We start from the raw sequence: 24,707 nt of genomic DNA, 5'->3' as shown, positions 1-24,707 counted from the left end.
TCTGCGCCCGACACGGCGCTAGTCCCCGTGCCCAGCGCGGCAACTTCGGCCGGGTGTTCCCGAAAATAAAGCGGGGAGGGAGGGTACAGACAGATCCGAAAACTCCCCGGCCGCACACGCCACGACTTCAGCTCTTTCTTGGGGTCCGAGTGGAGACTGCGCCGGCAGCGCCCTGCGCTGGTGAGGTCCGCGCCGCTGCCGGGGAAGAGCCCACCTGCCGGTCCGCGATCGACCGGCGCAAAAAGTGGGGCTGGTCGCTGTCCTGCTCAGGCAGCGTCCGGGCTCCGGGCGCCCTCGCCCAGCTCGTTGGGAGTTCAACCTTCCTCTCTGCCGCCGGCCCTGCGCGCCGCAGAGGGAGCCCCCAGGACGCAGCAGCGGACGCGGACCTCGCTATGGCTGGGGCTCGCAGACTGCTCCATCTATGGCTGGGCTGCTTGTGCGTGAGCCTGGCGCACGGACAGAGACTCAAGCAGCATTTCCCGGAGCTCCGCGAGCCCGTGCCAGGCGACCGTACGGCAGGTGGTGGCCCAGACCCCCTCCCGCAGCCGCTCGACAAGGTGTCAGAGCACATGCTGCGGCTCTACGACAGGTACAGAGGCGACGGCAGAGCCGAGGCGGCGCGGACACCGGGGTCCTCGGAGCGGGGTTCGCCCCCTCTGCTCCCCCAGCCCCTGAGCGAGGGCAACACGGTTCGCAGCTTTCGAGCCGCAGCAGCAGGTGAGTGTCCGAGGCGCCCCCTTTCCGCGCTCCCGCCCCAGGTGTCTCCCGGGACCCCCACGGCTTCCTCGTCTGCCCTGTGTTACCTAGAGACCTTCCCTCGCCCTCCAGCTGCCCTCCGAGCCCCTCGGTCCTGTCACACCCCGCATCCCGCCTATGAGTCAGCCCAATGGTAGAGTCCGAATTGAGAGGGAGAAGTGGAGAGAAGGGCGCTGAGCCCTGGAGGTAGTCGGTTGGAGGAAGTGCGTGAAAGAAGGGAAGGGGCTGCCCCCCACCCCGCCCACAGGGTCCTCCTGCCCTGGGTGTCTGGAGCTTCTCTGGGGTACCTTGTGCTGATGTTTCTTAAGTCGGTCAGCGGAAATTCCCTTGGACTGGGCTTTAGCCATGTTTACCTAGAGGCAGATGTCATTTTATGCCAATCCCGGGGGCACCAGAGAGAAAAGTCACACCTGAACTAGATGCCTTCCCTTGGGCTTTTAGACAGTCGCTTCTCCAGACCTTGCACCTCCTCTTAACTCGCGTCCTCTGTGTTACTATATTTGACACTTTCTACTTGATAGTCCCTTGGTGGCAAACACACAAACTAAACCAGGTGCTTGGGTGTTTCGATTATTTAAAACCCATCTGGGCAAATAGGGGCTGTACCACCCACCCTGGGAGGAGCTGGAAGGGAGGGGAGCAGCCGTGGATGTAAACACCTCTTGGAATCCGCCGATGAAAATCTGCTCATCCCGTTTTTCAACACACAGATCACTGCGGACTGAAATTCATGGCTTAACAAGGTTTCTCCTGGCCCCTGCGGTGAAGCGAATAACTTATGCTAACAGCCTGCCTCCCTTGTGCTAACAGCTTGAGGGAAAGTTTCCTGGACACTAACTCGGTTTATGTGCTTTGAGGATGCACCAGGCTTTTTTGTTCACTACATTCATGATAAAGGGACCTGTCTTCAGTGAACCGTTGAAAAATAGCCAAGAACTTCAAGTAAGGAGGCTGTGCCTCATGCTCTATCAATTCTGTCAGAATCACTAGAAAGAAATCTCCCAAAGCTTTGATATGTAGGACTCCTGGAAAAGAGGAACACAAAAGCATCCATCACGGAAAGCCCTAGGTTGACACTGTAAATATACTCTAGAGCTCATAGGCATGATGACATTTACAATAAACGTGAATTATGCTTTCTAATGCAGAAGTCTTCAGCTATAGTCTGAGCTGAACCAGATTTCACTTTCTTCTTAAAACCACGAGCATGATCTATAAGGAGCTGGCCTTTGCTACGGAAACAGAAACCTGCTCTGGTTCATCCACACTGTGTCAGCCACTTGAGAAGGCTGTCCTGACAGCTGACCACACCAGTGAATGCCCTGTTTACTTTAGTGCAACTCCAAGGGCAGAGCTCAATGAAGAAGTAGTGTTGGAGAAACAAGGGTAGTTGGGTGGGCAAGGCAGGTGGCAATAATGAAGATACTGGAATCATTCTTATCTCGATATTCATTTTCTTGGTACTATTCCCAGGGAGTAGCTGAGGTACCCAAAAGGTGAATAGCATTTTTTGGTATCGGCAAGTTTCATTTTAGTATGAATCACGAGGTTTGGAGGTAGCATGTGAGTTTGTTTCATTCACAACTATTGTATAGTGTTTTTGTATGTTTGTTTTAGACTGAGGGAACCATGAGTGGGAGATGGATAAGGATTTGAATAACTCAGCCCCCTTTACTTTTGGGGTCCAACTCACTCCATGCATTATAATTTCAGAGTGTCCCTTATCAGCCTCTCTGTAGTCTTATACCATCAAATGATAAACTCTGATACAGAGGCCAGAAGTTCCCTTGAAATGATGAATTGCAGCTTGAAGCATATATACAAGGCTGCATGCCCTGATAAGAAAAGTAATTCCTTTAACATCCTAGAGACTGTCTTAATGACTTATTCATCAAATGTAGACACTGGTTTTTGTGGAAGCTGAAGTGTCCTGTTACTACATTGGAGACTTCTGGAGAGACTGTTCGCCTTGGACCTCTTCCAAGAGTGTTTAGTTACTAACACACTAGAAGGACCTTATTATGAGGCAGTTCTGGCTTTAATAAGGCAGGGCTCCAGGAAGGTGCTAAGGCTTTCGTGTGTGTCTCTCTCCTTTATCCATAACAGCAGTTCTGTAACATCCTTCAGCTTGTGACATACATTCTGATGCAGGCGAAAGATGCTGTCTGCATTAATAAATTAGATATGTTTTCTAGTCCGTAGTGTTTAAGTTTCACAATGTATGGGCTTCTCCGTACCAAGGATGTTAGAGATTTTAATGGAAGGTCAGGTGTGTGCTGTATCTATGGAGTGGCTGCTGTTCTGGCAGACTTTCCCAGTGCTTATTCAGGCTGAGTTATAGCCTTAGAGCCCTATTTGCTCCTTGGAACATACCTGATTAAAATTATTTATTGTTCTAAACCTAGAATATCTTTGGTTGAAATTTAGCTGCTGTGGTCTCCCTCTGATTACTTTCTACTTAAACCATTACTTGATGGTGGGTGGCATTCATCCTAAATACACTTTCTGCTAACCTTTTTCTCCTCCCTCAATGGTGTGCAGTTGGTGTGCCAAAACCGTAAGTTTGGAGAACTCATAAGTCTTTTTGTGATGTGTAAGGGTTCACATAAAGATACGTTTTATCTTTCCCTTTGTAAAAGGTAATTTACAAAATTATTGATGACAGAGAAGTTCGGCTTTAGAAAAACACACCGTCTTAAAGGAAGACAAGAGGGATATGAAATCAGCTTTTATTTTAATCTTAGTTTAAGTTGTCCTTGGCTTCTATGTAATAAAAAAAGAGTATTTTACATGAGGTTTTCTCCTGGCTTGGTCCTTTAAGATACATACTTTGTGTTCATTAGTTTCTCATCATTTCCATAGTCACTTAATCTTATTTTTCTTAATCATAAATTTAACCTCTTTAGGGAAAGCAATTAAAGCACAGATGTTCTTATCAGGAAACTATCATTATTTTAATTTATGACATGTAACTACAAAAATGGTTGCATTTCAGTGGATTTATGTCACCTTAAAAAAAAAAATCACACAGACTTCAGAGACAAAAAGAAAAGAAAATTGAGGAAAGTCAGACCCAAAAGTGAATATTTTCCTTCAGTGAGAAAGGGAAGAGTCTTTCCTACTGTAACCAAAAGTCTTTAAAAATGAAGAATTATAAAGTGACATGTTTCTGAAGTGTAAGTTTAAAATATAAGACTTTAGGAAAGATATAATTAAGGGCTAAACAATCATTCCAATAGGAGCCAGTCCTGTAAAATGCATGGGCCAGTGGGAAAGCATCATTTTTGATGGATTTGATGGCAAGGGGATGTAACAACTTTATTAAAACACAGTTACCTTGAAATTCCTGGCACCTAGAAACTAGGCTTGAAATTAAAGAGTACTTAGATTATCTGATGTTTTTATTCCAAGAACAATAGTACATCTGGATGTGCAGCTGCTTTGAATTACACACTACTTTGAATACATGATAGCCCTTAATGAAGTTTTTACTGTAATAGACAAGACAGCTTTACAATCTCTGACATTTAAAAATCCATAAAACCATGAATTCTTGATTATCTATGCTAATGGAAAAGAGAAAGAGAATGTATTACATAGAAAATAATTTAAATTTAGCTTTTTAGTATAGTTAGACACACTCAAAGAGACCAAAAGACTATGAGGGTCAATGAAAAACATCGCCTAAGCAGATAATTCACTAGAGGAATATTTGTACATTAAAAATATATACATAATTCAGAATATATTAAAAGGGTTACAGACATTTTATCTAAGCAGTGGAAATTTATAAGCACTTGATTGACCCAATTCAGATTTTTCTAAAAATTAAATAGAGATGTGGATGTCAAACCTGCTCTTAAGCATTTTGGGATTATACAATTTTGTATTTGGAAGAGGCTTTAAAGAAAGCAAGTCCAACCCCTTACTTAAATGGAAGAAGAAATGGGCATCATGATGTATTTGCCAGACAGTTTTTCGAACATACTGAGCTCATCTCAAAACCTATGATTTCTAATCATCTTATTTTCTAGGAGAAAATTTTTTAAAAGAGGGTCTTTAAAAGATGTTAACAGGTGTTACATATAATTGCATTCCCTGGTCAAATAAATTTGGGAAAAATGATCAGTTTGCTTTGGGACCTTTCAGGTCCTTTAAATGCTAGTGGACCCTCTTAAGAGTGGATCACTTTCTCCCCAAGAGAGCATTTTAGAGAATTATGGTTCTAAGATATCTATTTGGGTAAACATTGGTTCAGAGCCTTCCTAATTTCTCAAGAAAGAAGATATGCAAAATTCAAGTGAATATTATGACTGAAAACTGTCTCATTTCTCATTTGTTTATTCAGGATGTTTACTTACATTGTTAGTTTTTGGACTTGAGTCCAGTTGGCATTGTACAGTTGGCCCTCCACATCCCTGGTTACCAAGGATCCAACTACAGATTGAAAATATTTGAGCGGAAAAATTTCAGAAATTTCCCAAAGGCAAAACTTGATTTTGTTGAATTATAAATACTCTAGAGATGGTTTAAAGTGTATGGGAGGATGTGGTAGGTTATATGCAGATACTATGTATGCCATTTTATATAAGGGACTTGAACATCTGTGGATTTTGGTATCTGTAGGGGTCCTGCAACCAGTTCCCTGCGAATACCAAGGGCCGACTCTACCATCTTCCTGATTAAATATCTTAAACTTCTCTGAATGTAATTTTAGAGTTTCTGTCATTAAATTTGATTTTGCCTGTTTCCCTATGAATTCTCCTTCATTGTTTTCTTCTATAGGATTAATATTTATTATTTTACATCTAATCTGGTATTATTCTTTTAAAAGAAAAGCTACTTTATTTGTGGAAAAATTCACTAGAGGTCATGCACATCACTTCTTTAATGTTTTACCACAATTAATCCTTGGTTATAGATACCTATCAAATCTCTTATATAATCCCAATTTGTTTGCTGTATTTATTAGATATAATAAAGCTCATACCTATCAAAAAGCCTAGTGAAAATTATTGAGCAACTTTGCATATACTTTGTGTTTGTTATTCAGGATTTTTGTGCTCCTACGTCAGAACTTTTCTCCTAAAATTTTAATGGTTTTCTCGTATATCCAATGTGTATACCCTAGTAATCAGTATCTTAATAACTTTATTTCAGTGGTATGGTGGAAAGAAGCTTGGCATCACAAAGAGTCTCTATTTGAACTTTCCTACGCCAAGTTTCAATTCAGAGTGAATTTTTAGGTTTATGTTACGAACACATGAAAATAGAATTTTGTAATGGAAACACTGACATAGTATTAATCAAGTGACACAAGTATACCAGGATAATATCTACTTTGGACCATAGTAAACCATGACAGTATGACCGAAGAGCCCTCATCTATGGAATATATTTAAAAATCCATTAACATTGCTGGTCTATTCATATGTTAGTAGTGGCTGTGTCCTAGAATATTTTCAGGGATGATATTATTAAAGGCACGGATGTCTCTTTTTTCATCTGAAACATCGGCATGTAAGTCATAAAGCCAATTGACCATGGGGTTTTATTGACTCCTTCAATGATCTACCTTCCTTTACGACCCATCATTTCTTGGCAATAGAACCACAGTAAATGCAGTGCCTTGATTTTATTTGGGCACACTGTAAATAAAAGTGTTTGGACAAACTGATCCTACTGTATTACCAACTTCAGTATGTTCTTCCTTTATTGAGTGAGTAAATATTAAATATTCCTATTAAATATTATAGTAAGTGTTAAATATTCCTTTTACAAAATAATTGCATCCAATAGCTTTAGAAATGAAAGCTTCTTTGCCCAGTCCTCTGATTTTACAATTAAAACTATTGAGGCCCAACATGATCTTCTTTGCTTTTCCTTCAAAGAAAATTTTAATTTAATTGCATGGTATTAATCTAAAGACTGTTTGAGTTGAGTATAATTGCTGCACTTAGGCATGGGCTAAGATAAATGGTTTTCAAGAAGAGAATAAATTCCTAGAGTTTCAGTTTTTCTATTTCCTGAGGCTAAGCATTAAGAGATCTAAATGCTAATCTTGGCTGAATTGCTAATTAATAAAGTTATCTAATATTGCTAGGCCTAGTTTTGACATCTATCAAATGGCTTAAGTCACACCTACTGTGCTAGTCTCACAGAAAGATGGTGCAACTTAATTGAAAAAAATTGAGTGTGAAAATGCATTAAAAGTTTGGAAGCCCTATATAAATGAGGTATTCTTAATATTTGGAGATACTGTTTCTCTCTAGCTTCCCACAAAACCTTAAACCTACGTGAAACATTAATAATTGCAATTGTTTGTAGCACAAAGGATATATTTGGGTAGCAACGTAAATATGAAGCGGTAGTAGTCCTCTTGTAATACAATCTATGCTATGCCAAACCTACATTCGAGAAATTACCGTTTCTGTCCTAACCTTGGTGGCTGCATGCAGCAGAGTTGTACCTTTTTATAGTGATTTCTTGAAGTTAATTTTTCTCAAAGTATGGTCCCTGGATTGGCAGCAGCAACATCACCCGGGAATTGTTAGAAATTCTCCAGCCCACCCAAACCATCTGAATCATACTCTGAGCTTGGGGCACAGAAATCTCTGTTTTCACAGGCCATCAAGGTGATTCTGATGCATGTTTGAGACACTCTGTTCTAAGCTCACGTCTCTGGAGTTTTGAGTATCTTATAACCAGCGTCTGAAATCTAGGATTGATTAACGTTCTAGTTCTGGTCTCATCTGGCCCTTTTAGTGGGCCTTTCCCCCAGACAAATGGTTTATTAACTTATGTAAGGGTAACTTTCTTTCACTTTGGAAGGTATATTAATGTCTTTATGACAGTTTTACCCTGGGGAGGAGTTCAAAAGTAAGTTGATAAAGACGTCTTACCCTTCTTTCACAGCTGCAGAGAGTTTGGGGCCTGATAGGATTGCTAGAAAGAGGATGATGGGGCAGGGGCCAAGTCTCTGGAGGGCAAAGGGCATATCTCATTTCATGCTTGTATTCTGAAGGCCTGGCATAGTTTGCCACACAGTAGGCACTCAGTAAATATTTCAGTTGACCTGAATTAGATGTTCAGAGGACTAGATAAGAAAAAATAGTAGAAAAACTATTTGCCAGGCAAAGGATCCTTTAAAAATAAGATTGCCATGAAAGAATTTTCCATGAGGCACTTTACAAAATATACGTTGAATGGCAAAACTATTCTATTTTATATACCACTGTTCTTGTAATGCTTCTTTTCTGATGAACTGAAACTCCAACAGTACTTATCCCCAAGAAGGCCTTTTGCTGACTTGAAAGTTTTTTCACTTGAAAGCTTTTTCACTTTAGTGTGAAGTAGGAAACACTTTAGAATCTGGTAAGTTTATACCGTTGCTCATTCAACAAATTTGACAAGTATTTTTCAGGATATCAATGCTCCAGACTGTGCAAAGAACTAGGAGTTCAAAACTTTATCCAGACATGGGTCTACCCTCCGAGAGCTCACAGTCTAGGAATGCCCTCGGGTGGAGGCTAAGAGCAGATAAACTGATTAGTGAACATTTTGCTGTTCTAGAAAAACATACATTATACCATCTTTGGCCATGTTTTACTTTGGACATAGAGAACGGTTGTTTTGAGATCCCATAAAAGTCAGTTATTTGACTGGAACACTGCAAGAAAAACCACATTCTGACTTTGTGTTCTATTTAGAATCTCTCCATCTCACCTTTGCCCGGAAACCGAAGGTGGCATAGAGGAACTGCAACCTTGACTCCATAATCTACAGCAAATATTCAGCCAGTGACCATGGGCGTATATGGTCCTGTCCTAGGCACCCCTGCATTTCTAGCAGCTGTGCTTTGTTTGGAGAAAGAGGTGGAAAAAAAAGAGTTGTTCTTAGTTACATATTTTCTGTATGACTAAAATGTTTTCCCTGCTTCCTGGGGATTTAACAAATCATCAAGATTTCATTTAGTCTATTTGTTTTAAAATCAGACTTTACATAGAAAGCTTTCCATTGTATATTCTATTTCCCTTTGAAAACGTTCTGTGTGGGCCAGCACGAAGGTGACCTTCCACTCACCACTCCCTGGGCACTGCCTCAGCTGCTCCCTGAGAGGAATTGAACTGTCGCAATAGTACAGCTGGTCCCAAGTCACAGTTTCCTTACTGAGCCCTTGGTTTCATGAGGTGCAGGTGCTTTCTTTTCAGATGAAAACAGAAATAGAATTTCTGTACCTTTATCTAATAACCAAACTCCTAAAAAAGTCCATATAGGTAGTACAAGACCTGGGTTCCTCTCCAAAATCAATGCTCACCAGCTGGCTGCCTTTATGGGCCTTCATTTTTACATTTCTACAATGAATAGGTTGGACTAAATCTGTTTATTCACAAAAGAAGCATTTATTGAGCACCGCTTAAGAGTTAAGCCCCACGCTCGGGACTGAAGAGTCTGATGTAATTACTACAGAGCCTTGTCTTTACGGAATTTATGGTCTTAGGAAGGAATAACAATATAATGAAAATAGTAATAGAGGAGGGGTCTGAACCGAAGGAGTGGGTTGTCGTGACAAGCTTGCCTCTGCTTTGCCTTAAAAATAGAATCTGGATAATAATCAAGGAGAACTACGTTGGGTAAAAGCATTTCAGGGCAGCAGCGGCAAAGTCCTAACAGATGTGCAAAGGAAAGTATGGCTTGCTCTGAAACTCACCTGACTTCTAAACCCCTTTCCAATTCACAGGTATTATGACTCTAGAAAATTCAGAATAAGATTATCATGCCAATGGCACATCCTAACTAGACCACAGTAGACGTATTCTCAGCAAGGAAAAATCCAAGCTTGTGCTAGTGCCAGCAAACAGTAAGAAAACAGCACCACCTATTGGTAGTTATATTTTGGCATCAAAAACATTTCCTTAGGAAGAGCTGGAAATACAGCCTATGGTAGTTCCTTGCAAGGGATCTGAGAGGTTATCTAGTTCACTTTTCACACCTTCCCTACCGTAAAGAGATCCTCCTGTAATAGTCTTGAATTATGACCATCTCTCTTCTGTCTGCCTGGTCCCACAGGGGTCTCACCCTCAGGCTAGACACTTAGAAAGTCATTACGTTGACCTTGATTCTGGTTCCATTCAGCTATCACGTTTAGACTTAATTCTCATCTTTGACACTGACAAGAAAAACCCTGATCTCTCTGCAGCCCCTCAAATATTTGCAAACAATTCTCACGTCACTGATTAACCTTTTTTTTTTCTTCTTCCAGAGCAGGTATTCTCTATTTAACTCAAATTTGTAAGAAATAACTTTAAGACCAACATCTTGGTTACTTTCCTAGTTGCTCTCTTTTATATCAATAAGCTAGTTAAAATAAGAGCACCCAGAATTAAGCATGCAACTCTAGATAGAATTAGATTGGCATGGCACAGTTACGTTCTCTAATACCTGAAGACTACCAACAGCCTAAAAATACATAAACTATTGTTTTGTAACCTGATAACATCTGCCATTGCTTTTTAATATTATTATTATATGTTTGTTCTTATTAACCAGAAAGTATACCTCCGTTTCCGGATGCATCGATTCCAAATAGGTAAGTATCGGAATATTTCAGAAGAATAGAAAAAGTGAACACGAAAGTATTTTCCATTCACTGATATTTCAAAATAGATATCTTCTTCACAGATAAGTCTGCTACTCATGGGGAAGAGAGAGAAGGCTACTGCAAAACTCCTGTTGTTAAGTATACGAGAAGATACTTTTTTGAAAAGAAAAATTAATATAAAATCTAAAAAAGCATGAGAGTAATTGAATAGATATTATTACCACATATTTCAACTTGCAGGGAGGTATTTATCTTATCTTATATACTCTACTGCACTCATCTACTCGACTCCATGCAGCTCTCTCACTACTCTTTTTGTCCGTTTATAAAGACTAAGTACTTGTTGACTTGTTTTAGGGAAAAGAGCATTGACTTGCACGGAAATGAAATGCTTAAAGTCAGGGAAGGCAAAAATAAAGTATGGGTTCGAGGAATGTTTTGTGGAATTGTTGAGACTTCTAGCTCACTGTTTTAAAAGACATGGGGAGGAGGGAGATCTAGGACAGGCAGAGGTAATGCATCTCCTCATCTGGGTGGAAATAGCAAAGGCATCGAGTGCTAGGTATCATACAACACCTTTAGTTAGGAGCTAAATGTGAATTGGCCATTCCTTTTCTGAATTTCGGCAGTTTAGGTGTCTGTAAGGACTTCGAATAACTACGTTAATCTGGGATATTTTTATAAGTTCCCATTAAACATTGGAAATATTGCTTATGCAAAATCTTCCAGATGTCCAACACTGCTTGTGACTAGAATGTGCTGCTTTTATCTCCTCCCCAACACTCCCTTTTCCTCTCATTTTTTTTTTAATTGAAGTATAGTTGATTTACAATGCCATGTTAGTCTCAGGTATACAGCAAAGTGATTCAGTTATACACATATATATATTCTTTTTCAGATTCTTTTACCTTATAGGTTATTGCAAAATATTGAGTGTAGTTCCCTGTGCAGTAGCTCCTTGTTTGTTATCTATTTTATATATAGTAGTGTGTATCTGTTAATCCCAACCTCCTAATTTATCCCTCTCCACCTTCCCCTTTGGTAACCATAAGTTTGTTTTCTATGTCTGTGGGTCCATTGCTATTTTGTATATAAGCGCATTTGTATCGGTTTTTTTTTTTTTTTTAGATTCCAAATGTAAGCGATATCATATTGATATTTGCCTTTCTCTCCTCATTCTTAAAAGTCTGGTTAAAGGTTGCATCTTCCCCATATGTTCCTCTTCCCCATACATGGGGAAAGTTCATTGCTCCCTCCTTTGTGCTCCAAAAGCATAGTTAACACCTTTGACGGAAAGTAGCATCATCACGGCGTAGCTAACTGCATATTGATCTTTTCCCCTTGTCCTGGTGTGGACAGCAGTGGTCATTGGGCAGCGGACCCAGCCAAGGGTCCAGCACCTAATAGGTGTTCAATTCATATTTGTTAAAGTAAAACATTTGTTTTGCTTTAGTTCCTGTTCTTTGTTGGTTGTAGTGGTTGTATATGTGTAATACACAAATAACACAATTGAAGCTATGTGTATAATTGCTTTGCCATAAAGCACTGTTGCTCAACGGCCCATTTAACTCTATTTTAGAGCAGTTTGTTGGTCTTAGACTTTTGATTGCAGATTGAACTGATTAGGACAGCTGGAGGGAAAATTTTAAAGTATTCACCAAAATTATCTTAATATAATGTCCTTAATAAAGGAAGGTGTGTTGCATTCCAAGAAAATAATCTTTTGCTCAACTTATGTTTTGGTTTGCATATTCATGTTTAGCAAATTCCTAATTCTTCACCGCCTTTGTAAAACAATGCCTTTTTTCTTTCCTTTTGGACTATATGACCACAAAAATGGTGGTCATTCCACTGTCCAAGAGAAATTTACTTTGAACCATAGATGTGAGCCACATATGTAATTTAAAAATTTTAGTAGCCACATTAAAAAACATGAGAAGCGAAAGGAGAAATTAATTTCAATAATATATTACATTTTAAATGTTCTGCACCCACACCAACAAGCAATTCTTGAACACCAGCAAGGGGTCTGAGAATTCAACTGAATTCTGCCACCATCTACCCGAAGACAGCATCAAATTCCCTAGGTAAAGGGCGCAGTCCCACAAGACTGTCCTCCACTTCAGATGCCAGTCCCAAACCCAGGTTGTTTCCTGTGCTTCTGACCAAACTAGCTACAGATTGGAGTTTCCCACAACCTCCTCCTTGGGTTTGGTTAATTTGCTAGAGTGGCTCACAGAACTCAGGAAACCCATTTACTCACTAGATTACCAGTTTAGTATAAAAAGATATAACTCAGGAACAGCCAGATAAAAGAGATGCAGAGGGCAAGGTAGGGGAAAGAGCTTGGAGATTCCATGCCCTCTCTAGGCACTCCACTCTCCCCAATCTCCATTTTGTTCACCAACCCAGAAGCTCTCCAAACCTTGTTTTTTAAAATTTTTATGGAGGCTTTGTTACCAAGTCCAAGTTCGCTCTGCTCACCACAGGACAGGACAAAATATAGGATTGGAAAGCCAAGAAAATGGCAGACTAGTGTCTCTGAAAAACTATCTTATCAGGGTTTGGATGCCCGTTTCTTTTATAGCACGGAGAGGGGGAGGAGATAAGGAAGTAAAGTAAAAAGACCATAAGTTTTGGAAATATCCCCTGGAATGGCCAGCCTCGGGGAGGGGGTGTGGTAATTTCTTCTTTCTTGCAGCCATCCTCAGGTGGACAGGGTCCGGATGCTTCCCTGAACAAAGGCACTTTGGTTTAACATTCAGGCAGAGGGGCAGGGTTCCCTGAGGCAGGCCATTATGTATAGACGGTATCCTTTTGGTGAACAAAAGCAGCGGAAAGCAAAGGTTAAAGTAAAAGAAACAAATCCAGTATGTAGTCACATTTGGCTCTTCCCTGTTACAGCTTCCTTATGTAGGCATGGCTGATTAAATCATTGGCCATTGGTGATTAATTCAACCCTCAGCCCCTCTCCCCACCCCAGAGGTGGGGATTAGAGCTGAAAGTGCAAATCCCCAATCACAGGGTTGGTTCCCAGGCAGCCAGACCCCATTCTTAGGTGACCTCCAAAAGTCACCAATTTAACATAACAAAGGACACCTCACGGCTCTCATCACTTAGGAAATTCCTAGAGTTTTCGGAGTTCTAGACCAGAAACGGAGACGAAGACCAAATATGTATTTCTTATTATAAATCACAGTATCACAACATTTAACCCAGTGTATCCAAATATTATGATTTCAACACGTAATCAATATAAAATATATTAATGTGATATTTTATACTAAGGCTTCAAAATACAGTGTGTATTTTACACTTACGGCACATCTCAATTCAAACTTAAGTGACTAGTTGCTATCATAGTGGACATTGCAGGTCTAGTTAGCTAACATTCATTGAGTTTTTTCCTAAGGGCTATGTGCATTACCTGCATTCTTTCAATTAATTCTCACAACTCTGCCGTTGATACTATTGGGTTCATTTTACAGGTGAGCAAACTGAGACTGGAAGAGTTTAGGTAATTTGCCTGAGTACAGCTATTGGGTGTGGTGGAACTGAGGCAGGGCCATAGGGCTTTGACTTCAAACGAAGGCACTGAATTAAAATTAAAGCCATCAGAAGAGGCAGTATGGCGAGTTCTGTGACATTTATGAGACGATACTGAAGATTAGACACAAGGTGAACGCTGGTTAACAGCAGGGCACAAGGTGTCTGGAAACATGTGTGAAAGAAGGAAATATTTTGAAGCAAAATGTAGGCAAAAGGAGTAGGATGGGTTTCCCCAATAAGACACCATCACCCACATCCCTCGGAGTTCATTTCTTCCCTGCCAGTGTGTTCCTTTGGCAACCATCTGATTGCCACATACTTAGAACAGAGTGACTTCTCTTTCCTTCCATTTAAAACTTCCATCTGGGTAAAAGTACACGCTCTTTGAATGTATGAATTAAAAGTATGAATTAAAGCTAGAGTCTGAACAAGCCTGATGCCATGGCTTTGTTATAAAGGTCTGTAAAATATTATCGTGGTGTCATGGATTACACAAACATTCACAAATGGCAGTTTACTCCTTTTCCCTCACACAATGTTAGAAATGAGTAAAATATGTTTCCCACTGCACTTCCCTTATAAATGGGGACTCAATGAACTCATTTTAAGTTTCCAGATCTTTATAAAAATGTTTTGTTTTTACTAAAATATGTTTTTGATCAAGAGCATAATTTCACGATTGCGTGTATGTTTCTGAAACAAATATGTATATGAAACAAGTGTATGGAGGAGGGCCCAGGCTCTGGTGACCGATCCCAGGACAGAGGATTCTTGAGCCTAAGCTCAGCCTTACCATTAGGTCATTAGATGATCTCAAGAACAGGAACCAATTTCTGCCCTTACTAATCAATTGCCCATTCTGTTACTCTCTCTCATTTCTGCATCTGAAGACTTGGAAATACAAATTGCCCAGTTTCGATAATTCTGTCGCACTCTACAGAAGCAATTCAACTCTTATATTCATGTAATTGCATAAACTTTAGGCAAGCTCCACAACAGCACTAATTCTTCATGACACGCTTGACTGTGTGACTCATTTTTCAGATGTTATCTGAAGATGGAGCTATATGGTCTTGCTTACCCGCCCTCATCCTGCACCCTTAACTTTGTGAGGAAGATAGAAGAAGGGGTAATCCCTGTATTATGGTTAACACCAGTACGAACAACAATAATAATTTATACTTAAGAAACACTTACTGGACCCTTTATGAACTGATTTACACACATCTCATTTAATTCTAATGACAGGAGTATTATTCCATTTAATGAATGAGAGCACTAGTTACGTAGTTAATAAGTGGCTGAGTTACATAGTTACATAGTTAATAAGTGGCTGAGCCAGGATTTGAATCAAAGTGAATTTCCTTCCGCCAATGCTTGTAACCAGTAGGCTAGACGCTGCTTCAGATAAGATGCTATCATGACACTGTGCCAAAATTCTAGGAATAGTTCTTGGCAGTCTCATAATTAAAAGCCAGAACTCCCAGCTCTCATACCACTATGTTTACAAGTGTGTTTCAGTAAAGGAAAGAGAAAATTAGTAAAAATGGCTGACCCTTGCCTTAATCTTCATCCAGTTGATAAAATTACTCCTTTTGTTTAATTGTGGTGAAAATTACATCATTTAAGTATAGCTATTTTTAAGTGAACAACTCAGGGGCATTTGGTACCTTCACAGTGTTATGCAACCACCAGGATTATCTAGTTCCAAAATATTTCTATAATCCCAAAGTAAAACCCCCTACCCATTAAGCAATTTCTCCACATTCAGCCCCTGGCAAACACTGGTCTGCATTCTGTCTCTACGGATTTACCTGTTCTGGATATTTCACGTAAATGGAATCGTATAACATGGGACATTTTGTGTCTGACTTCTTTCGTTTAGCACAATGTTCTCAAGGTTCATCCACATTGTAGTATTATCAGTCCCTCATTCCTTTTTATGGCTGAATAATGTTCCATTATATGACTATACAACATTTATTTATCCATTTACCCACTGATGGACATTGAGTTGTTTCTACCTTTTGGCTATTGTGAAGAGTAGTGCTGCTATAAACGTGCATGTACGTGTACTTGTTTGAACACCTGTTTTCAATTCTTTTGGGTTTATACCTGGGGTAGAATTGCAGGGTCATGTGATATTTCTATGTTTAACTTTGAGGAATTGTCAAACTGTTTTCCACAGCAGCTGAACAATTTTACATTATAGCCAGCAATGTAAAAGTGCTCCAATTTCTCCACATCCTCACTAACACTCGTTATCTTGTTTTTCTTATTATAGCCAGTCTAGTATATGTCAAATGGTACCTCATTTTGGTTTTGATTTACATTTTTCTGATGACTAATGATGTTGAGTATCTCTTCATGTGCTTGTTGGCTATTTGTATATCTTCTTTGGAGAAATGTCTATTTGATTCCTTTGTTCATTTTTTATTGGTTTGTTTGTCTTTTTGTTTTGAGTTGTAAGGGCTATTTTTATATTCTGGGTCCTAGATTTTATCATATATATGATTTGAAAATATTTTCTCCATTCTGTAGGTTGTACAGACTTTCTTGATAATGTCTTTTTTTTTTCTTTTTTTTTGTGGTATGCGGGCCTCTCACTGCTGTGGCCTCTCCCGTTGTGGAGCACAGGCTCCAGACGCGCAGGCTTAGCGGCCATGGCTCACGGGCCCAGCCGTGCCATGGCCTGTGGGATCTTCCCGGACCGGGGCACGAACCCGTGTCCCCTGCATCGGCAGGCAGACTCTCAACTGCGCCACCAGGGAAGCCCGATAATGTCTTTTGATGCACATAATTTTAAGTTTTGATGAAGTCCAGTTTATCTATTTTATGGATTTATCTACTTTTTTGATTTATATGTTATTTTCTTTTCTTACTTGCACTTTGGGTGTCATATATAAAAATCCACTGTCAAATCCAAAGCCATGAAGATTTTACCCCTATGTTTTCTTTTAAGAATTTTATGATTTTAGTGCTTATATTTAGGCCATTCGTTCATTTTGAGTTAATTTTTGTAGATGTGAGGTAGGGGTCACGTTTACTCCTGTTTACTTTCTTTCTTTCTTTCTTTTTCTTCCTAGGAACCCTTGAAAATGAGAAACTGCATATTTTTAACCTGACTTCTCTAACCAAGTCTGAAAACATTTTATCTGCCACACTGTATTTCTATATTGGAGAGCTAATAAATATCAGCCTGAGTTGTCCTGTGTCCCAAGGATGCTCACATCATTCCCAAAGGAAACACATTCACATTGAGCTCTCTACGTGGATCCTCAAATCCACCGGAAACCAAAGTCAACTCCTGGGTCATCTTTCAGTAGATGGAGCGAAACTTCATCGAGATTTTGTTTCCTGGCTGTCTAAAGACATCACTCAACTTTTGAGGAAAGCCAAGGAAAATGAGGAGTCCCTCATAGGATTTAACATTACTTCCAAAGGCCACCAGCTGCCAAAGAAGATAACACCCTTTCCTGAGCCTTATATCTTGGTGTATGCCAATGATATTGCGATTTCTGAGCCCGAGAGTGTGGTATCAAGCTTGCAAGGACACCGGAATTTCCCCACTGGAGCTGTGCCCAAACTGGATAGCCATATCAGGGCTGCCCTTTCTACTGAACGGAGGAAGAAGCGCTCTGCTGGGGTCCTGCTGCCTCTGCAGAACAATGAGCTTCCTGGGGCAGAATATCAGTATAAGGAGGATGGGGTATGGGAGGAGAGAAAACCTTACAAGACTCTTCAGACTCAGCCCCCTGAAAAGAGTAAGAACAAAAAGAAACAGAGAAAGGGACCTCACCAGAAGAGCCAGACGCTCCAGTTTGATGAACAGACCCTGAAGAAGGCAAGAAGAAAGCAATGGATTGAACCTCGCAACTGTGCCAGGCGGTACCTTAAAGTGGACTTCGCAGATATTGGCTGGAGTGAATGGATTATCTCCCCCAAGTCCTTTGATGCCTATTATTGCTCCGGAGCATGCCAGTTCCCCATGCCAAAGGTAGCCATTGTTCTTTGTCCTGTCCTTCCTATTTCCACAGAGTAGAAAGGCACATGTTGAGTGTGTGTTTCCATTTACAAAATCCATCTGGACCTTTATTCTTGCATTCTAAAGTGTAATAGGTAACATGGTTATGCTTGGTTTTTCTTTAATGGTTGTTAAAGTAATATGAAATCAATATTGGTATGAAGAAAGATATGAGAAAAAAATGTATGTGTAAAACATGTTTTCTGCATTGTTTCCAAACACAGTGCATATTCAGCTACCTGGTCACATGTGAATCTGTGCCGGTCCACAACAAGCAAGCCCCAAATGGTAGAAGGCTGATCTTTGAGGGGGTATTCAGGGAATGAGTGAATGTCATGAGAGCAAAAGGAAGGACTAATTGGACTGATGCCCTGATGCAGAACATTTTTTGATAGTCTCTTGTGCAATGAATTGTCATCATGGGGCTTAGGACCAGGGTTGGGCTAGGAAAACTTACCTCATGAAATCCACCAGATGCTTATATCGTTTGCTTCTCTGATAAATATCAGAACAGGAGTCAGAATACGGAACAATGACTCTAAGACCCGTTTCAACCAGTCAGAGCTTACCTGTGCCTCTTCCAAAATCAATGGACTGAACTTCGTCCTATCAGTACTCAGAATCCTGACAGATATATTCTCAGAAGCCTTCCCAATCCCACCTCCATCTTGCACAGCAAGTCCAAGCGACTGTTCTCTTTGAATTTAGAGTTAATAAAACATATTTGTACCCCTTTGCCTTCCATTAAGCTTACTGCTGCACTTTCATTCTTAGCTTGTAACAATTTGGATTATACAATGAAAAGTGTTCCTAGAAATAGAATTCAGAGGAAGAATAAGAGTGTTTTTTTGTTTTGTTTTTGTTTGTTTGTTTGTTGCAAAACTTGAAGTGAATCAACTTCTGCTATTGTATGTGGATGGAGGAAAAAAACCCTTTGCCTCAAAAAGTGACCAACTTCTGCTTACAGATCTTTAAAGCAGCTTGTTCATGTTACAGGCCTGTGATCATTGGGATGCTAAGGGCAACACACCCATAAAGCAAAGGGCCGACTGAACAAGACCAGGTCAGCCTCAGGGCCAGGGCCTTGACCGAAATCCCATTTTCCTATTACAATGTCTCAGGAGGATGAGCTTTCTACATTTTCTAGACCTTGTGAATTCCATGTTTTGTCAACACAAACACAAAGTAAGCATTATATACATTTATAATGACATAAACTGCCTTATCTTGTCTAAATATTTATAAAGGACATTTTACTGATCAAACGAAACTTGGTCAAACTGCGATAGCATTTAAAACACACAACAAGGATGCCAAATATAACAGGCAGTGATGAATCTTTATTTTACAATGTGGCTTGCTTTGTGGCATTGAGAGGCAGAAATGGATTCAAACTGTCTCTAAACCTGGGATGACTGATTTTAAGTGGGTCTCTGAGTCTTCCAAATAATCCCTCTCACTCTTATCAACTGTGGTTTCTTCTAGGTAGCCTGGGGAAGGAGTTTCCCTCTTTCTTCTTGACTCCAGATTTTAAGACCCAGGGAGCCATGATAATGGGGAGATACTTAGTCAGTTGGCTTACCTGGCCTGGTCTCCACGTTACCCCAGTTTGCCTCTCCCATTTCCTGTCGGCTCCTCTTGCTTTTCCTGTTCAAAAACCTTGCTTCCATAGATCTTCATCGTGGCTCTCAGTGATCTAAAGAATAATAATTCAAAAATTTATGAGGGTTAAGTTTAGAAGAGATAAGTTTAAGGAAAGAAGTGTGGTAGTGCAACAGAATGATTACATGTGCATGCTCGACCATAGCTGGGTTTCTTAAACTTAAGATGCCTGCAATTTGCCTCAGGATCTTGTTAATCTGTAGGTTCTGATCCAGTGGTTCTGAGGGTCGAGCCTAATATTCTGCATATCTCACAAGCCCCTAGATGTTGCTGATACTACTGGTCCACACATCGTACTTTGAGTCGTCAAATCCTTTTGCCTTAAAACTTGGTTCCACCTCTTACCAACTTTGTGTTTTTTTGGCTGGGGGGGAGTTACTCAAACTTTCTGTATGTTAGGTTTCTCATCTTTGAAAGAGGTACCACAGTAAATAAAGAGATCGTAGTGTCTACATAATGAAAACAGTGGGAAAATGAGATCATAGAGCACCTTGTGCTTAGTAGGCACTCAACAAATTTTTGCCATTGACATGATTATTCGTGGCCATTGTTTATTATTATTGTTGTATTAACGGCCAATGGACTGAGGAGAATAGAAAATCAAATGTAGGGGACTGAAGAAAAACCACTTAGGAAAAGGGATCAAAAGAATAAAAGACGTAAGACAAGAAAAAGTTTTGTACATGTTTCTTACCCCTTTTTAAACATCACAAAGCTTCAAACTGGATTCTCCCTTCAGTCCAACAGTCCATAACCTCTTTGGAGGGTAAGAGAATCAGGAGGGCATTGGTTGCAGCACTGAACTCATGATAATAGTTGTCAAAACTTGAGATGGCATCAGAACTGCAAGGAGAGTTAACAGGGATAAGGGTGTTTTCTCTCTGAGTTGGAGATGTCCTTCTGCCAAGTTGAGAGTAGAAGTTTGGCTGTGATGTGGAGTTCTCAGTCTCTCATCACGTTGTGTGGATCTGCTTTTCAAGCTTTTTAGTGATTCCCTTTAAGTGTTCCAGGCTTTGTGTCTTTCAAATGGTACAGTCACCTAAAGGATGGGAAGCGTGAAGCAGTGTGAAGCTGTGACATCAGGGGTACCTAATCAGTGTTGCTGTTATCAGCAGTGTCCAGCATGGTAAGCAGAGTAAACTATTTAAATAAAAATATAGTCTGAGCAACAGAGGAAAACAAGGTCTCTGACCAGATCAGTACAAACACATGTGGAATAAGTGAGGTGCCAAAGAACTTTCAGACTGTAGATATACATTTTGCCCCAGAGAAAATTTCTCCCAGGCCAGACTCCTCTGCTGGCCCTCCTTCCTTCTGGCCTCCTGAGTGAGAGCCTGCTCTCTAGAGCGGGTTCTTTGTCTGCAAAAGTTGACAACCTGTCTGTAATTCAGAACAGCTGTGTTCTGCCTTTCCCAAATTCCAGGCTTTGCCCTTTCACTGATTCCAATTAGATAGTTTCTGGGCTATCACACCCATGTGGGCTGGAAGAGTGTGGAGCAAAACCCCATGGCCTGAGTCAGGAATGAAGGCTTGGAGCTGATGACATACTCTCCCCTGCTAACGCATTTGTAATCAAATTCAACTCGAGGACATCATCCACAGCTTGGCAGGTGCGGGCCTGACCACTGCAGATTTCATTCACAGACACGGCAGCTTGAATTTTTCTGATTTCTAGCCCCTACAGCCAATCTGTCCTCCCAGGGAGAGAGACCCCTGGCGTTCTGCCACGAGATGAGAAATACCCATGTAGCTTTAGCCAAGCCGTATGCTTTTGCCTCCCCTCACCACCATAAAAGAGATGGAAAACAGAGATTTCAGATGAAAATGATTGAGCCATTGTTGCTGACAGAGGTCCAAGGGAACCAGCAAGGATTGGAGGAGTGAAGGACTTTTTTCATGGAATGGTGCTAAGGCTGGGAATAGCAAAGACACAGAATTAGGGAGCAAGGAAGCTAAACACTTTGAACCAAGCATCCTATATAAAGAAGAAATTCACATGGATGAGGTCAAAATGATGTGCCCTCAATTAATTTCCTGAGGTTTCCAGTTCCAATCTCTGATCATGAAGATGAACTCTAAAAATCCTAAATCTTGATGTACCGAGTTACCTAAGCAAAAGAAAAAAAAAAATGACCTAAACAGATGTCAACGTCATGTTTCACCTTCAATAAAAAGGGAGACTGGGGAGAAAAACAACACAGGTTTGCATTTGCCATCACTAGGTTTCTTAAGCTACGTAAAGAGGGTCCTGAGAAATGTAATCGGAGCTCAAAAACAAACAAAAATGATAAACTGGCAAATGCTCCACACTAGCAAATGACCGCATGGATCTTTTGTGCATGATATAATTATTCCTGGTCATGGCAGCTTGATCAGAGAACTTCACAGTGAGAAAAAAGGGGACAACTCCCTCTAAAACTGAGAGTTTGCTGATAAGACACACTAGCAGGGAATCAAGGGCTTGCACCTGGATTCCAGTGAGCCCACCAGAGACAGCTCATAGTTCCTGAATCTATCATTTGTGAGTTAGAGCTTAAAAAAAAAAAAAAATGACAGGAATTTTCCTAGGGAACACCCATGAATATTTTCCATATCTACGCCAGGTCATTTGCTCAGAACCTTTCATTTTTGTTGATGGGAATTATTTCCACAGAAATAGGTACAGTGGAGGGTATGTTATTATTTATAAGTATTTCACCCATTTGGCAAGTATTAATTCAGTGCCTAGAAAGCCTGCTCTGCTTCAGGCACTGAGGACCAGCCATGCACAGCAGGATTTATGGATCAAGTCCTCGTCTACTTAAATAGATCTACTTTATATGAAAATTAAATAGTATAGGAGTCAGTAAAACATTAACAATAACAGAATATTGTCATAAAATCTATGGTTTTTAAAAAATCCTTTGGGGCATTATCATATGCTGTTTGGATGACTGAATCTTAAAAATAAATTAATAGAGAAAAGTGTAGCTGCAAAAGTTTTCTTTAGAAATCACCAATACTAATGAAATAGCAAACAGTGGCCATTGAGCCCTGTTGTACAATATGGATCGCAGTTTGTCAGTTACACAGATAGTATTGTTGCCACAGGGCACATGATATGCAAAATAGAGCAACATAGACTTCTTATCCTTAAGGAGAGAGAATACCTTTCTTTGCAATGCTACTTAATTGTAAGTTAACTACTCTTCTTAACATACACTTAAAGTCTCTAGGAAGAAAGAGTAAATAAGGCAGCTGGCCATCATCAGACTAATTTTAAAATAATTTATGCCTGTTAGCAATAATGTTGAAGTCTAATGTATGGAAAATTTTTTTCACTCAGATTGAAAGATGAGATGAGACAAATCAGATTTGCCCTTTTTCTGCCCCCTCCCCCAATCCTATTTTTTTTACACTGTGCCAGCTTTCTGTATTATTTGCTTCTTCCTTGGCTTGTATATACTCTTAACCTTTTAACTTGTTGCAGTTTCCCATACTGGGAGTTTTAGGTGTGTAAAATTAGAATACCAATTAATTCACTGGGGGTAGAGGTGCCTGTGAAACATGGCTCAAAATCTTGACATTAGAAAACCAGAGTTTTGGCCTAAATCCCACACCTGAATTGACACAGGATCCCTGGCAAGTTACCAAATTCCTGTTTTTAAATTTGTTTGAAACAAAACTGGTTTCATCTGCTTAAAAGAGACATTGGGGAGAACTAATGTTGAAAATTGTGGCACCGCTCATGAAGAAGTTCTTACCACTCTGGCAATACCTAAGCATTCTGGGCTTGGAAGAGTGACCAGTCTTCAATGCTTAGCAGAGCTGGATGATACTCTCTAGATAAAACCACACGTCTCCTGTGGACGTTAATGATCCCATTTGGCATTTCTGTGGAACAGCTTTTACCCAGGTTTCTTTGGTCAAACTTCTGACAGCCATGGGATAACCTCAGGCCCTCTAGATTATTCCCTGAGGATATGCCCCAGACTTAGAAGACGCTACAACCTTTAAGTCTGAACCCATTGAGCAACAGTGACCCCCAGTGGCCAATTGTGTAATCACCATCAATTCATCCTGGTGGTAATCATTAAACAAAGTATAACAAAGTATAAATTTGTTTATACATTTGCAAAATGTATTTGTATTTTGTATATGTATTTGTATATAAATTTGCAAAACAAAGTATAAATTTCACTATAGCAGTGGCAAAAATATCTATGTTAAATAGGTTCTTGTTAAGGGTTCTTTATGATTAGCATAGGATCAGGATGAAATTGTTTCCGTTGCAAACCTGTTATACAGAACAACCTAGGGTGTATTAATTCTCTGGGGAGTAAGTCATTTTTAATTAAACAATTCTTGCTTTAAAAACTGGATTAAAATCCTCACTCTACATGTCTACATGACTTTAGACATGTCGTTTAAGCTTTCTGAGTCTATGTCTCTACCTGTAAAATGTACGAGATGGCTGTTTTGTTGTAAGGATTAGAAATATTACACAGAACATGCCTGGCACTGAGCCGGCACTTAGTAAATGACAAATCACCGTTTTGGTGATGGTGATATTGGAGGTTGGGTTGAATGTGTAACGATGCCAGGGCTTTAGTAAGCTGTTGAAACAGATTCATAATATATACATTTTAGCGATGAGGGCTGGAGAGCGGAAAAGCAGTTCCACCTAATTGGTGTTCTCTCTTTTCTTTTCCAGTCTTTGAAGCCATCAAATCATGCTACCATCCAGAGTATAGTGAGAGCTGTGGGCGTTGTTCCTGGGATTCCTGAGCCTTGCTGTGTGCCGGAAAAGATGTCCTCACTCAGCATCTTATTCTTTGATGAAAATAAGAATGTGGTACTTAAGGTATATCCAAACATGACGGTAGAGTCTTGCGCTTGCAGATAACCCAGCAAAGAACTCATCTGAATGCTTAATTCAATCATTAGTTTATTTTTATGGACTTTTTTTTTTTTTGCACTGCCAATGCCTTTCATTTCAAAAGATTTTTTAATGGTCAAAAGAGAATGAGTAAATAGACTGATGATTTCCACCAGGGAGAACTGGACTGTATCTGTTTCTGAATGTAATTCAAAGCAAGATTTTTAGAAAATATGGACATCTCTTTCTTTAAAAAA

At 40.1% G+C, this 24,707-nt stretch overlaps 1 protein-coding gene across 1 annotated transcript; it reads left to right on the top strand.

Annotated features, from left to right (window-relative positions):
- Positions 1–392: 392 nt before the first annotated feature.
- On the top strand, positions 393–24,477 carry BMP3 (bone morphogenetic protein 3). Its single transcript, XM_060147198.1, has 3 exons — positions 393–717; positions 16,993–17,903; positions 24,286–24,477. Exons 1-3 carry the CDS (start codon positions 393–395, stop codon positions 24,475–24,477), a joined length of 1,428 nt encoding a protein of 475 aa, XP_060003181.1.
- Positions 24,478–24,707: the final 230 nt, after the last annotated feature.

This window comes from Lagenorhynchus albirostris, chromosome 4 (genome assembly GCF_949774975.1).
Source record: "Lagenorhynchus albirostris chromosome 4, mLagAlb1.1, whole genome shotgun sequence".
Classification (NCBI taxonomy): domain Eukaryota; kingdom Metazoa; phylum Chordata; class Mammalia; order Artiodactyla; family Delphinidae; genus Lagenorhynchus; species Lagenorhynchus albirostris.
This window is presented reverse-complemented; position numbering and strand designations above follow the sequence as displayed.

Bases quoted from the DNA above. Each gene is read 5' to 3' on its own strand.
- BMP3 (XM_060147198.1), top strand. From the start codon at position 393: ATGGCTGGGGCTCGCAGACTGCTCCATCTATGGCTGGGCTGCTTGTGC. The intron at 718-16,992 runs GTGAGTGTCCGA...TTTTCTTCCTAG, and splicing joins CTTTCGAGCCGCAGCAGCAG to GAACCCTTGAAAATGAGAAA. The intron at 17,904-24,285 runs GTAGCCATTGTT...TTTCTTTTCCAG, and splicing joins GCCAGTTCCCCATGCCAAAG to TCTTTGAAGCCATCAAATCA.